Source organism: Notechis scutatus, chromosome Z (assembly GCF_049901735.1).
Source record: "Notechis scutatus isolate UNSWTSFEM ecotype Mainland chromosome Z, rNotScu1.2, whole genome shotgun sequence".
Classification (NCBI taxonomy): Eukaryota; Metazoa; Chordata; class Lepidosauria; order Squamata; family Elapidae; genus Notechis; species Notechis scutatus.
The window spans coordinates 93907714-93923923 of record NC_142025.1 but is presented as its reverse complement, the minus strand read 5'-3'; the positions used below and the strand labels follow the sequence as shown (position 1 = coordinate 93923923).

Below are 16210 nucleotides of genomic sequence, written 5' to 3'. Positions count from 1 at the left end.
GCTGGCAATAGTATCTGCAGAAGAATTAGTGGAAATAAAATGTTGGTGATCCACATCTAAAATAACTTGTTCTGTTCCATCTTAGAGTTACTGTGAAAGAAAAACATTTAGTCTATTAATCTCAGTTCCCATCCCATCTCTAAGAACTTGCAAAGACAGGCTGCACATCAAATTATGAATTCCAATATAACATCAAAGATTTTTAATATCAGCTACGAAGGTTTGAGCCAAACTAATGACAAGGTATTTAAGATCTGTATTTGTTTGATTAAAAAGAGAAGAGGGAAATAAATCCTTACCAAATGAAATGGAATACTATTGGTTTTGTTCATACACGTTCCTTGAAGCTTTGTTTGGCTTCCTCTTTCAGTTAAAAGAGCTGTGCCTGGGGGCTGGAGCTGTTTGCAATCTAAAGTTAAAAGAAAGTGTTGCTGAGGAGCAAAAGACAAAAAGAGTAGCTCATCAAATTTTAAGGATAAAAAGAAAAGTAAAACAGATCTGGCTCTTTTCCATCCCACCTGATCCACAAAGCTGGCACAACAAATAACCCAAGGGAACATATTTCCAAAAAGCAGAAGTTGATAACATCACTTTTTAATTAGAGAAAATTATTATCTGGCCATGGACGTAATGCTTTTGGCTTGGCAAGGAATCCTTTTTGCAGTGATGGGGCGGAAACAATACACCCCATTAACTTTGTATATAAACTTCAAAAGCCCACCAAGCCAAAGCACTCTTTCTAAATCAGCTTGCTTGCTGGCACGGTACAGGCCTTCCTTCTTGCTCAAACACTATGGCTCTCTCTGTCCTCACATCAGGTTCTTCTCGGCAGATATCCTCCTATAGTATGGGAGGTGGAGGTGGGGGATCTGTTAGACTGTCAAGTGGTGTAGGCTTCAGTGGTGGTTCCAAGTTCGCTGGAGGTTATAGTGGAGGGGGTTATAGTGGAGGGGGTTATAGTGGAGGGGGTTATAGTGGAGGGGGTTATAGAGGAGGGGGTTTTGGTGGAGGAAGCCTTGCTGGAGGATATGGTGCTGGCATGGGTGGTGGCTTTGCCAGTGGCAGTTTTGCAGGTGGCTTTGGTGGTGGCTTTGGCGTGGGAGGAGGAGATGGAGGTCTCCTCACAGGCGATGAGAAGCAAACCATGCAGAATCTTAATGACCGCCTTGCTAACTATTTGGGCAAAGTACATGCTCTTGAAGAGGCAAATGCTGAGCTAGAAGTCAAAATCAAGGAATGGTATGCCAAATTCAGCACCCCTGACACTGATCGAGATTACAGCAAGTATTTTAACATCATTGAAGATCTTCGGAACCAGGTAAGTAGCTCAAATACTTTCACAAAGTATTCCAACTTCAGTGGACACTCTTTCCAGACTCAGTAAGTTGTCAATAACTTTCCACCTTTAATACTTCCTAATTAAGTCATTACAGTAAGGGTTCTCTTTTTCAGCATGGAATAACCAGCACTAGTAAAGTTTCCCATATCCCTCAAGGAAATCATTTGTGTTGGGCAACAGGAAAATTATACATCATTGAATGCTTAAAGCATTTCATTCACACTCCATCCTACTCTGGCCATTTTAAAATTAAACTTGGTTTATTGATAATTATGGTGTGAAAATCAAGTTCCAGAATGGTTAGATGATTCATATTCTTATATATATATATACTTATTTATTTCATTTTTGTTACTTACCTAAGATTTTTTTATTCTAATTTATATTTAATACCTATAAATTGCCTAGAGCCTATGAAAATTTAAGTGATAGATAAACTGCACACATAAGCTGAGCACACTAAGGGCTAGGTGAAGATAGAATGAGGTCATTTATGATTCAGCCTGTGGTGGGAATCCAGTTCTTGGTTTAGCATATTTTGATTCAGACTTTTCAATTTAGTTATTGAACTTAACTCCTGAATTTAAATAGGTTAGCTATCCTCATGTATGTTTTGTGTGTATGTTGAATTTAAATAACTTAAGATAGCAAGAGTAAAGATGATTCTTGTGTATTTATGTCTCTGTGTGCTTGTGTGTATGCATGTGTATGTATACCTGTGTGCATGCCTATATTCTTAGATGCAAAGTATCCAGAATTTCGGGGAATGAATGTATTTCTTTTAAATGTTTGATTATAGATATGTCGACATACAATTGAGAATGCTGGGATTGTATTACAAGTTGATAATGCTCGACTAGCTGCTGATGATTTCAAACTTAAGTAAGTAAAACAATTTCACTCAGGAAAGGAAAACATGTGTTTAACTTTCCTCCAACCTACCACCTATTCAGTTTTTTAAATCATCCTTGATTATAAATCCATCTGCACTCCTTAAATGATTACTATAAATGATAATGAGCTAGGGTGGTGTAGTGAATATAGGATTGCTAATTCAGCCCACTACCAGGAGTTTGATCCTGACCAGCTGAAGGTTGACTCAGCCTTCTCAAGGCCAGTAAAATGAGGACCCGGATTGTTGGGGGAAATATGCTGACTCTGCAAACTTCTGTGAAGTACTATGAAGCAGTATATGAGCCTAAGTTTTGTTGCTAAAATGTCATTCTTCTATCAACTTTAAAGGTATGAAAATGAGTTGTTCCTACATCAAAATGTGGAGAGTGATATCAATGGCTTACGCAGAGTCTTGGATGATCTAACCATGAATAAATCAGATCTAGAGTTGCAGATTGAGAGCCTGAATGAGGAACTTCTCTACCTGAAGAAGAACCACGAAGAGGTGGGAGAAAGGTTTTTCTAAAGCCTCATTTATTTATTTATTTATTTGATTTGCCAATTGTTTACAAGATAATAAGTATAAATGTATACATAGTTGTGAATACATGAAATGGGTACATATAAGAAAAATAAAAGAATAAGAGAAACAATAGGACAGGGACGGTAGGCACGTTGGTGCGCTTATGCACGCCCCCCTACAGGCCTCTTAGGAAAGGGGTGAGGTCAATAGTAGACAGTCTAAGGTTAAAGTTTCTGGGGTTTGGGGAAGAAACTACAGAGTCGGGTAGAGTATTCCAGACATTGACCACTCTATTGCTGAAGTCGTATTTCCTGCAATCAAGCCTCAGAGATATATTTTATCAGGATATATTCCTGACACTGGCAGGTATAGCTGCTGTTAGATGACAGGAATGGTTCTCCTTTGACGAAAAGCATAGAATTTTGTTCATTTCCAAATGTCATTTTCCAGATTGCTCATACAAATTTCTGTCCCCGGCTCTTATCCCCATTGTCGATCTCTGGCAACCAGTGGAGCGGGCGGGGGAGCAAGAAAATTTTGGTACTGAGTAGAATTTAGTTACAATTCCACACAAATAATTCTTTTTTATAGCACTTTCCCAATGCATTGAAACAATGGTTAAATCCATATGCACTTTTGCTGCAGCTGCACACACTGCTGTAAAGGAAACTTTTCAGGTTTCTGCCTCAAGATAAAGTAATGCCCTGTATCCAGGATTTTCTCAAACTTGGAGTTGAATCTGCCACTGGCAACACCATAGTATTGGTAGAAAATGGCCACCAATTGGGGGGGAAAGGGCTTTTACCAGGCAAAATGCAAAGTAGATAAATGACAGACAATAAACGATATTAGTTTTAAGTGTTTATTTCAGAAGATATCTATGAAGATTCTCAGTCATCCAGGTCATAGTTGTCCCAAAGGTGCTTTTTCAAGAGGCAACTGGACTGTCTGGAAAAATCCTAGCTGTTGGAAAAACTACAACCACAATAGAGTGTATAGATACTAATGTGTTGCTTTGAAACAGTACATTTATATGTGTGTGATAACAATGGACAAAAGGAATTGTAGATTTTCGTTCTAATTTCTTCTCCCCTTTCTAAGAAGCACTGAAAATTCCCTACTCCAGTTATGTCTGCCATCTAGTGGCTAAATGAAAACATTTTAAAGGATAATAATTCATTCATTCATTTATTTATTTATTTGATTTGATTTGTCAATCGCTTACAAGATAATAGGTAAAAGTATAAACATGAGTAAGAATACAGGAATAAATGAATGTCACAGGGTAGAAATGAATGTCCTTGGTACTCTCTTAAGCACCCCGCATTATAATCCAACATTCATATATTTATCCAAGGTTGGTTTCCCTTTATAAATATGCCCTTTCTTTATTCATAGCTTCTATACTTCCCCTCTAATTATATATGTGGCAATAGATATTTATTTTATTTATTTATTTTATTTGTCAAACATGTATTAGATAACAGATATAAGTATAAACATGATTACGTGAAATAGGTACAAGAAATAGGTAAGAATAAAAGGAAAAATTAGGACAGGGACGGTAGGCACGTTGGTGCGCTTATGCACACCCCTTAAACACCTCTTAGGAATGGGTGAGGTCAACAGTAGACAGTCTAAGGTTAAAGTGTTTGGGGTTTGAGGAAGAAACCACAGAGTCAGGTAGAGTATTCCAGACACTGACCACTCTGTTGCTGAAGTGGTATTTTCTGCAATCGAGTTTGGTGCAGTTTACCTTGAGTTTGTATCTATTGTGTGCTCGTGTATTGTTGTGGTTGAAGCTGAAGTAGTCATTGATGGATAGGACATTGCAATGGATAATTTTATGTACTACGCTGAGGTCGGACCAAAGTCAGTGTAGTTCTAAGTTGTCTAAGCCTAAAATTTCAAGTCTGGTGGCATAAGGTATTCTGTTACCTTAGAGGAGTGGAGGACTTTCTCGTGAAATATCTCTGGACTCTCTCAATTGTGTTAATGTCCGATATGCAATGTGGGTTCCAGACAGATCAGATCAGATGAGATAGATAGATAGATAGATAGATAGATAGATAGATAGATAGATATGATAGACAGACAATGCCACAAATAAAACCACTACTTCTCTAGAGATGAATATTTAAATTAAAAAAAAGTACAGTTGAATTTTATAAGGATTGATAGAGGAAACTAATTCAGGATCAAAATATTTCCCAGGTTAAACTATCTCCTTTAAAACTGCCAATAGTTCTCTGAGAGTTCTCTAGAAAAATAGTTCTAGAGAACTAGAACTAAAAATTCTAAATAGTTCTAAAAATAGTTCCCTAAAAAAGAATTCAGTGAAAAACTGAATTGCAAAACTAAGTATACTCAAATCATCCAGTAAGTTCTGCTCTGCCTGTAATAAATGAGGATTCATTTATCATACTGCAGATCCCTTCAACACCAGTGTCACACTGGATCCTTGGATAGATGCCTTCTCTATTGCTATCTCAACCCTTCTGCGCATATTGCCTCTGAACCCTGGAAGGCCTGCTATTATTTTAGGAACTTGGTTCTTCCAGTAGGATCTTGTCCTTGGTAATTTGTGAACTCATATGAACAATGGTTAAATCATATGAACAATGGTTAAATGGTGATTTTTTATTTTTTTTACATTTCCTCCCTGCTCCTTTTTATTATTTATTTTGGACTGGTTTTTAAATTTAGTAATTTGTCTTAGAACATGATGATTTGCTACCTTGCAAATTGAATAAATAATAAATCACCCCAATCATTTAAATGGGTTTTGCTAAGCCTAATGTGGCAATTGCCTTGGATAGCAGATGCCAAAAGGCAGCACTTGTTATTTCCCTCTGTAGCACAATATAGTTACATGCAGGACACTGCTAGTCATATGCCTTCAAACTGTTGTTCTTCCATTAGGTGCTACGTATCATCCATATTGAAAGAAGATTCATCTGGAAATGTTTCATCTGGAAATGTAAAATGGGGAAGATGCATGAGAATAAAAACAGAATCAGAGATATCCAGAATACATCATCTTATTTGTTGTCCATCAATTTCTATCATATAATTGTCACAATGTCTACCACATTTCTCTACCACAGGAATTGATGAGTTTCCGAGGAATTACCAGTGGTGATGTCACTGTGGAAATGGATGCTGCTCCTGGAGTTGATTTGACTAAACTTCTGAATGATATGAGAGCCCAATACGAAGAACTTGCAGACAAAAACCGGAGAGAAGCAGAAGAACAGTTCAATAAACAGGCAAGAACAATCTGCTTGAGTGTCAAACACAGGAAATGTTCTATGCAGCCCGCTAAATATTGTTCTCTGACTTGTCTAGGTTGGAGCATTGAGGCAAGAGATATCTGCCAATGTGGACCAACTGAGTTCAAGCAAAAGTGAAGTTACTGAACTGAGGCGTACCATGCAAGGCTTGGAACTGGAGCTTCAGGCTCAGATTGCTATGGTAAGTGTACTGCCACACCAGCTTGATTTCTTCTGCATGGAAACATTGGGTGGTACAAGGTCAGCTTCCCTGCCTAACCTACAGCCGGGTAGTCCACCTCTTCTTTCAGTTTTCTGGAATTAACCAAAGTTAATTAACTCAATCAACCATCTGTGGGTTGTATCTACTTATCTGGAATTAGTAAATCACACTGAAATTAATAGGATTTATTTCCAAGTTAACATGAGATTACAGCTTTGTCTTTGTAAATGTCTTTCTAATTGGCACATTATAAATAACGACATTTTGTGTGGTTCAAGTATTATACCAATCTAATTTTACTCCAGCCAGAGGCCAGCACGCTTAAAAACAAATAAGCAGACAAAAAAAGTCCTTATGGCATATCTGCCCATTAATTAAAATACATTATAATTAATTAAGAATGTAAGTGATAGTCTTAAAGTTCATGCTGCAGAAGTCATCATTTGCTGTGTTCAAAAAGCTAGCAAACAAAATTTGGAGATATTATATAAAGTAGTCGTTCTTATTAGCCAAAAGAAAAATTATATCAAATCTGTCCTGTCTAGAGTTACTACTAAAGAAAGAAAAATTAGCTTGACATTGCAGTAGAACATGAATGGTTCTTTCAACCACTCACCTACCATATAGAATATAGTTATAATATTCTATTAAATATTGGCTTGCAATCCAGAACTTTCTTCCAACTGTTTAATTCAGCAACTGCTGCTTCATTTTGCCACTGCCTGTCTCTCAACAGAAACAATCCCTTGAAGGCACTTTAGCAGAAACAGAAAGAAATTACTGTGATCAGCTTGGCCAAATGCAGGCTCAGATCAGCAGTTTGGAAGAACAACTTCTGCAGATCCGGTCGGATATGGAAAACCAAAATGCCGAATATCAGCAACTGTTAGGAATAAAGACACGTCTGGAAAAGGAGATTGAGACCTACCACCGCCTATTGGAAGGAGAAGCGGGGTAAGGAATTTGCAGCATATGTAATTGGAAAAAAATACATTCTTACATCAGAATAGAGTAAGATGTGTTGTAGCACCTGGAAAACACATTTATTATGACATTTGCTCTCACAATATATAAATACCAGCCCTCCATCTGATTAGTTTCAGAACAAATTCTGAAGCTTTGAGCCTGTGGTATGTTCCACATGACAACTTATATGATATATGTGAATCACTTTTATTTTCTGTAGGAAAAAACCCTTCCAAAGTAAGTGAAACATGAACAATAAGATGATGATGATTTATTAGATTTAATATAGCCAATCATTCCAATGGATTCAAAACACTAAATTAAAACAATTAAGACATAAAACAAGGCAGCTCAGACCAAAGACAACCATTAAAGCAAAACACAACAAAAAGCTCAACACTCATAACACAGAGAAACATTAACTTTAAGCAGAGACCAAACAGACTATTATAACAGCAAATATTTCTTAGGTCCCATAAAATGACAACATTTAATAAATGGGACTTGGAGAGCATTTATTCTGTTCAAATATATTGAATGTACTGATATAATACTTACTTTCAGAATTTGGTTATAGTAATGTTATTCCCATCTTAAGCTACATGCTGAAAGCGAAGCATAGCATATGCAAGAAATCCTACCCTATAGGAGTTATACTTCATCCATCATCATAAAACTGCACTTGCACATTTTAAATACAAACAAATCAACTATTCTGGTGAGAGAAAAGTTCCTTGAGGATGGGCTCCAGCATCAGTCCGAAAACTCAGAAGACTAAGCCTCTGGTCCTGGTGACCAACCCAGATTGGATCCTGCAACATTATCCTCAGATGCACCTTCATTCATGACAAATCCATCCCTTCACCACCTTAGAAGATTAGATTTGTTCTGAGCTGTAGACATGGTTTGGAACAAATGTTCCAGTGTATAACTTTTCTGTGGTTCCCCTACCCAGTTCATATTTCTCTCCAGAGAGGGGAAGCATAGATTGGCAGATCATACCAAGATTACTCCCCATACCCTACATTTTCCCAGATGATCTCAAAAGAGTCTCTCTCCTAAAATTAGTCTCAGGCTTTCCATGATCAGACAGCTCCAGATAACCTTTCCCCTCTTGCATCTAACCTTAGCTCATAAGTGCCCTGACAACATAATTTTCTGCTATATCCTCATAGCATGTTCCCAACTCATAACTGAGCAGATTTAGTACTGTGAATCTTAGCTAAATCTGATGCTAAAAAAATATTTCCCCTATTCTTTCAACACCGTCTCAAGCTATAGAAAATCTATTAGGCTTTGTCACCTTAGACAGAAGCAGTAATTACAATTATTTAAAACAAATGCAATACAGGCAGAACAGGGATTAGAATTAGAGAAAGCCAACGTCATGCTGATAAAGAGGATTTTTTAGGGGGCAATTCAAGATGGGTGGAGAAAAGATGGTGGGAATGAATAAGCTTGGAAGAAGTGCCCTGACATCCATACTTGGAAGTTGACAATGATAAGGACCACACAGTGGAGGAACAAGATTTTTATAAAGCCCAATGCTTTATAAATCCCACTGATGGTACTGAGAAAGAGCTGAATATTTACAAAACATAAATTCTTTCTTTACAGAGGATATTCCACAACTGTCTACAGTTCAGGACCTCCTATGAAAGGTAATGCATATATTTCTATAAAATCTTGCTTGTAGTACTTCCTGTTATTTTCTTTCACATTAACAATATACTACCTCTCCTATGCCCTTGCAATATTTTTTGCAATATCCCCTTTCATCTTGATGTTCCCTATTCCAGATCTGCTTTGAATGAAGCCTCTCAGACAAGTGTACCTAGGCCCTGGGTGGATGATGGAATTGTAGCTAAGTGTGTTGGCTTCAAGGAAGCTGAGCATACAGGGGTAACCCCTGTGCTGGCATGACCATATCACTCTGCATTACAAATTTAAAAGACCCTAACCTAACCCATTGAAAAACAATAATTATCAAATCATACATATTATACTTCTGCCCCTCATCATTACCAAATGATAGATGCTGAGTACTGAAGCTATTTGAAGCTACTGAGTATTGAAGCTATTTGTAAAGGAGTAGGGTACAGAGTTGATAGATGCTGAGTACTGAAGCTATTTGAAGCTACTGAGTATTGAAGCTATTTGTAAAGGAGTAGGGTACAGAGTTAGCCATGGACATACTAAAGGACGGAACAAGGGAGTATTGGTAAAATAGAGTACACAATCCTGCCTTGATTTTCTTTAGTATTAAGATGGGAAGAGAGGAATTTGAACTGGCCTTCAACTCCGAGATTGTATCTTATTAAAATAAAGAGCATTAACTTTTTTTATGCCTCTTTCCTGAAAAGCTCATCTTGAAAATCACAGTACAATATTCATTGCATATACTTGAGACTTATGAAAAGGCTACAGATTTGCCCATATTAATGTGTTTGGTTTTAGATACTTTAACTACTCATCCTTATTATTAATGTAATACTAAAACTTATTTTCTTAATGTTGAATTAAAATATTAGCTGGATTACCACATGACACTGAAACATGGTTCTTTTTAACTATATCTTGTGGATATATTGCCCGGATTCAATATATTCAGGATATATTGACTGGATTCACACATAACAGCAATCAAAAATTTAAAAGTATATTTATAGCTTAATGTTTGAACCTAGCAAAAGCAGAAGTCTCCAATTCAAACCAGACAAGGATGATTAAAAATAGAGTGTTACACCTATCCTTGCTTGCATTTTTCTACAACTATTTTTCTCCCCAGGGGACTTATTTATTCCAACATGATCTACATTTGGTGTGTCCCAGGACATATGCCTTCTCTGCCATGGCACCTGCCTTATAGCACATTCTTTTCGCCCACAAAAAAAAATTAAGTTGACCTCTTCTCTTTTATTATTCTAAAAGGCCACAGATCTGGTTATGTGTCCAAACCTGAAGTCTCCCGCAAAACTGGAGATTGTCTGGAGGGGTCCATTGTTGAGGTTTTTTTTAAAAAAAATTCTCTCTTCATCTATGGTTTATATTTTTGGTTTTTATGTAATTTATTACTATGGCTTTTATATTTATTTTTGCTGTTTTTATAATTTCTGTTTTTATCTATTGTTATCCACTACCCAGAGTTGCTTTTGATGAGAAATAAATAAACATTTGATAAAGAAATAAATAACATTGTACTGTATGTATTTTATTTCAGAGTCAACAAAAACCAGAATGGTTAAAACAATCGTAGAGGAAATGGTGGATGGCAGAGTGGTTTCTTCCCAAGTCAAATCAGTTGAAGAGAAGCCATCGAGTAAATTACAAAAATAACTTTCCATTTTATAAACTTTCTAACACAGAAGCAAGAAAAAACTTCTTCAAAAGCTAGACTTAGAAATCATTCTTTTTTTAAAAAGCAATAAGTTTTTTCTTTAAAACTTTCTAATTTCTATCTACTTTTTTATGCAAGTTTCTAAAATACACCTCAAAATGTGCTTTCTTTTAGCTTGAGTAGCATAATAAACTTTTTCACTATTTGCAAGTTACAACAGTGTTGCTGTGCTCATTATCAAAAATCTCCACTGAAGTCTGCAAACATGTTTTATTTATAGTATTTTAAAACTGCTTTATTTCAATAAATATAGAGATGCTCTACATTTTAGGCATACCTATGAAAAAATAAATGTTTGCTGCAGCAATTAAATCATTAGGAGTGTTATATAGTAAACACTTTTACTTTAATATGTATGTATGTATGTATGTATGTATGTATGTATGTATGTATGTATGTATGTAAGTAAAAGTATTATATATATATATCTTCCCCTTCACCCTTCCACCTCAAAAATGAAAATGAACAAAGTGAATCAAAATGACAGAGTCGGGAAACAGATTTTGTTTTACTTAATGTATATTAATTGGGCATTAATTAAATTGAATTGACATTATCATTTGCCTTGTATTACCTCCTATCATTAGTGGCAACTTTTAGACATACCTCTATCCCATGAAGTGGCATGCCCTAATTTTTGCTTATACAATCAAGTATGTGTTTAATAATAGTGATATGTGATGTGCGATCTTAAGCTCAATTAGCCTGTCTCTTTGTAGACGAGAAAAGCAACCAGACACTTTGTAACAATATCAAATAATGCCACATATGTCACTGTTGCATATCTTGCCATATGACATAATAATCTGATATCTTCCACAAGTAGTGATAATCTCCAGAATATATATCTGCAGGGAATCTAGTTTTTAAAAACTGCCATTTTTCCACATGAATTAAGTTCTAAGTTATTGCAATCGCTAGCATGAAACATGGACCTTACTTACTGTAGGACCTTACCTATTGTATTTATGTAAATGTGAAAAAGTACACAAAAACACTAATAAAATAACACAAAGGCAGCAACTATATGAAATACATTCATTCATCTCAACATTACAGCAGGGAGTAGCTTATCCATCTCCAAGTCCTGTTGAAAAACTCAGCTTTTGATGCCCTTTCTGAAACCCAGAATGTCCAGATCTCAAGAGAATACTATTCAAAGGAGACAGCAGTTGGAAAAAAAATCTGACTCCTCAGCTCCTGAAATTAACAGCGTTTAAATCATGAGTGTCCAACCTTTTGACTTGCCTGAACCATAATGAGTAAAGAGGAATTGTCTTGGGTTACTTATATATATATATTTTTGGGGGGGGGAGGTGGTTCAGCTGTTAAAGATGCTGAGCTTGTCAACTGGAAAGCTGACAGTCCAGGTTCAAGGGTAAACTCCTGTTCCTGCTCCTACTCACCTTGCTGTTTGAAAGCATGAAAATGCAAGTAGGTAAATAGATTTCTCACTTTATAGGAAGGTAACAATGTTCTGTGTGCCTTTGGTATATAGTCACATGACTCTTCAGACAATGCTCCCTTGGCTAAAACACAGAGATGAGCACTGCCCCCTAGAGTCGAAAACGTCTGGAGGAGGAAACCTTTACTTTTATACACTGCTCAAAAAAATAAAGGGAACACAAAAATAAGACATCCTAGATCTGAATGAATGAAATATTCTTATTAAATACTTTGTTCATTACATAGATGAATGTGCTGACAACAAAATCACACAAAAATTATCAATGGAAATCAAATTTAGCAACCCATGGAGGTCTGGATTTGGAGTTACACTCAAAATTAAAGTGGAAAAAAACACTACAGACTGATCCAACTTTGATGTAATGTCCTTTAAACAAGTCAAAATGAGACTCAGTTAGTGTGTGTGGCCTCCACGTGCCTGTCTGACCTCCCTACAACGCCTGGGCATGCTCCTGATGAAGTGGCGGATGGTCTCCTGAGGGATCTCCTCCCACACCTGGACTAAAGCATCCCCCAACTCCTGGACAGTCTGTGGTGCAACATGGCGTTGGTGGATGGAGCGAGACATGATGTCCCAGATGTGCTCAATTGGATTCAGGTCTGGGGAACGGGAGGGCCAGTCCATAGCATCAATGCCTTCATCTTGCAGGAACTGCTGACACACTCCAGCCACATGAGGTCTAACATTGTTGTGCATTAGGAGGAACCCAGGGCCAACCGCACCAACATATGGTCTCACAAGGGGTCTGGGGATCTCATCTCGGTACCTAATGGCAGTCAGGCTACTTCTGGCGAGCACATGGAGGAATGTGCAGCCCCCTAAAGAAATGCCACCCCACACCATTACTGACCCACTGCCAAACCGGTCATGCTGGAGGATGTTGCAGGCAGAACATTCTCCATGACGTCTCCAGACCCTGTTACGTCTGTCACATGTGCTCAGTGTGAACCTGCTTTCATCTGTGAAGAGCACAGGGCGCCAGTGGCAAATTTGCCAATCTTGGTGTTCTCTGGCAAATGCCAAACATCCTGCACGGTGTTGGGCTGTAAGCACAACCCTCACCTGTGGACGTCAGGCCCTCATACCACCCTCATGGAGTCCATTTCTGACCGTTTGAGCAGCCACATGCACATTTGTGGCCCGCTGGAGGTCATTTTGCAGGGCTCTGGCAGTGCTCCTCCTGTCCCTCCTTGCACAAAGGCGGAGGTAGCGGTCCTGGTGCTGGGTTGTTGCCCTCCTACGGCCTCTTCCACATCTCCTGATGTACTGGCCTGTCTCCTGGTAGCGCCTCCATGCTCTGGACACTACGCTGACAGACACAGCAAACCTTCTTGCCACAGCTTGCATTGATGTGCCATCCTGGATGAGCTGCACTACCTGAGCCACTTGTGTGGGTTGTAGACTCCGTCTCATGCTACCACTAGAGTGAAAGCACTGCCAGCATTCAAAAGTGACCAAACTATCAGCCAGAAAGCATAGGAACTGAGAAGTGGTCTGCGGTCACCACCTGCAGAACTACTCCTTTATTGGGGATGTCTTGCTAACTACCTATGCTTTCCACCTGTTGTCTATTCCATTTGCACAACAGCATGTGAAATTGATTGTCAATCAGTGTTGCTACCTAAGTGGACAGTTTGATTTCACAGAAGTGTGATTGACTTGGAGTTACATTGTGTTGTTTAAGTGTTCCCTTTATTTTTTTGAGCAGTGTATATAAATATATATGATATAGGTAATGTATATAAATCACATAATGTTAAAAGTTTTGATCTTGTGGGGCCACATTATTTGCTGTCCAGGACCACATGTGGCTTGCGATCCATAGTTTGGCCACATCTAGTCTTAGTGAAGGGCCTACAGATTCTAATTGGAAGGGTAGAACTAATTAGGATAAGACAGTCCCAAAGAAATCCAGATCGTATGTAAGGAACAGCTTTAAAAGGCATAACCAGAACCTTCTAGTCAGTGGAACTCTCAAAGCAGCATCACATGGACAGACTGAAATGTGCATCGCTATATAAGCTGCCACTTTCTGGACCAGATGTACTTTCAATTTAGGTTTAAAATGTCAGCTGCGCATGAAATGTTTTGCACCAGTCCAGGCATGTGACTAAGCCACATGAAACTAAGAAAAGGGTGTCTCATTCCAAGAAGGGTTGAAATTAACTAAATTGACAGGCATCACTGAAAACTCATTCAGTTATGCAACAGAGTTGTGTTAGGGACCTATAAGTGATATTTCTCACTACTCTGGTAAATGCCAATATGTCCATGCTAACTGCTATCACATCATTAGCAAATTATCTCTAATGTGAAATAGTATATAGCAGTCTAGCAAAGCCAGGTAGCTTTTTACAATATATGGTATTAATATAACTGCTCAGTTCAGTAATAGATGTGGAACATAAATATTTCATCAGCAAACCTACACATTCTTAACATGGAACACCATGGAATTTCATTTTGAAAGATAAGCAAATGAAACTATGTCAAAGCTTGGTAATCAATTAGAATTTTGCCCTTCCTACAGTAGCCGTCACAGCAAAAATCACAGAACTATAGCACAGGAAGAAAAATCAATACCTGTTCCAAATTTATTGGGCTTTTCAAAAGATCTCAAGAAAACATTCTTGAAACATGATTTGGTGGCACTGCGAACAACATTCACAGAGCAAGATTGGTATATTCTGAAGAAATATCTTGTCTGTTCAAGTAGATATAGTTATTTCAAATGATTTGCTCTACAGGAAAAAGTAAATCTAAAATAAGAATATTTTTGGACAACATACTTTAAAGAAGTATAACTTGCAAAGTTAAAGTAATGATTAAAGGGCCAGTTATCCTGCAATATGCCTGTTCAAATAAAACAAATATATATCTCGAAAACAGAATTTACCATAGAGGTTAAAAATCAGAAGATTGGGAAAATAATTAATATGAGTGCCTTCCTTGCTTTCTTGTTTCAGCTATTTTTGCTAGTCTATATTTTAGCTCCCTCGAATTCTCTTGCAGCTAGCAGTTGTTGCAACACTCACAAAGAAAGAGAAGTAGATTTATGTAATTAGTTATGAACATGCTGCCTACTCATCAGATTCTAGATAGTCTCAGTGTTCTTAAAATATGTGTGAACAGTACAAAAATGAGTTTGACATTCATATATTAATCTGCAATCTATTTAACAATTACTGTACTGTATCAAACAGAGAGTTCCTGGCAATATTAGATCCCCAAAGCATCAAGCAATGAGCAGTTAAGTTGGTGACATCTGGAAAGTTTTTAGTCATTTCCATGATGAAAGGAATGAACACAAATTCATACCACAGTAGTAGAAACAGAATATCCACGGTATTGGATAGTGTTTCTCAATCTCAACAACTTTAAAATGTGTGGATTGGCTGGAAGTTGAAGTGTACAAATCTAAATTTGCTCAGATTGAGAAACATTGATATAGAGTGACCACTTTCTAGGTCTGTATGGACTGGAAACCAGCTTGAATAAGAACATATTCTATTAATTCTGCTCTAATCAAAGATAAAGTGCTTCTCAAAGTTATCATTGAATTATCACAGCATTGTTGAATTTCTGCAAAAAATATTAACTTAACCATCACATTTTTTTAGCTGTCACATTGCCTTCTATAGAGCAAAGTGGGTGCATGGGATAGGAAATTAAATTTTTCTCTTCCCAACAATATCTTCCCTGTTGGAATTCTAATGAGAGAAAATGACATTTTGAGAGAGATTGGGAGAGGATTTTTACATGTATGTTATATTTATTAAAAATGCCCAATCTCCATAAACTGGAAAACAGAAGCAATTTAAAATAAGCATTTCTCTTATTTAAACTCCTGAGCCTTCCACGGAAACAAGGAAATTCTGAAAAACTTCATAAAAAAGAACTCTCAAGTGCAAAAATAAAGGGAAATTCTGAAAAAAAAAAGTTACATCTAACTTCAAATAAAATCCAGGAAATTTGGATTTGACTAATTTGTAAGACAATGAAATGCTAGATCACAGTACTAAGATTTTAGAAGAAAGAACTGTGGGTAACCCTACATTCATTAACTTAATTGGTAGATTTAAAGTTCACGAAAGGATCCTGTGCCACAATAAAACTTGAAAAAAAGAA

General features: G+C 37.2%; 1 protein-coding gene and 1 long non-coding RNA gene across 2 annotated transcripts in view; one reads left to right on the top strand and one right to left on the bottom strand.

The window, feature by feature from the left end:
- Positions 1-16210, bottom strand: part of LOC113424385 (uncharacterized) — a 122793-nt gene that overhangs the window by 17105 nt on the left and 89478 nt on the right. Inside the window, exon 2 of the long non-coding RNA XR_015746081.1 lies at positions 300-398. This is a non-coding gene — a long non-coding RNA (uncharacterized LOC113424385). The remainder of the gene's footprint in view (positions 1-299; positions 399-16210) is intronic.
- On the top strand, positions 722-10771 carry LOC113424381 (keratin, type I cytoskeletal 12-like). The gene is made up of 8 exons (XM_026686047.2): positions 722-1318; positions 2139-2221; positions 2582-2738; positions 5864-6025; positions 6105-6230; positions 6988-7205; positions 8835-8878; positions 10438-10771. Exons 1-8 carry the CDS (start codon positions 794-796, stop codon positions 10551-10553), a joined length of 1431 nt encoding a protein of 476 aa, XP_026541832.2. The 5' UTR covers positions 722-793; the 3' UTR covers positions 10554-10771.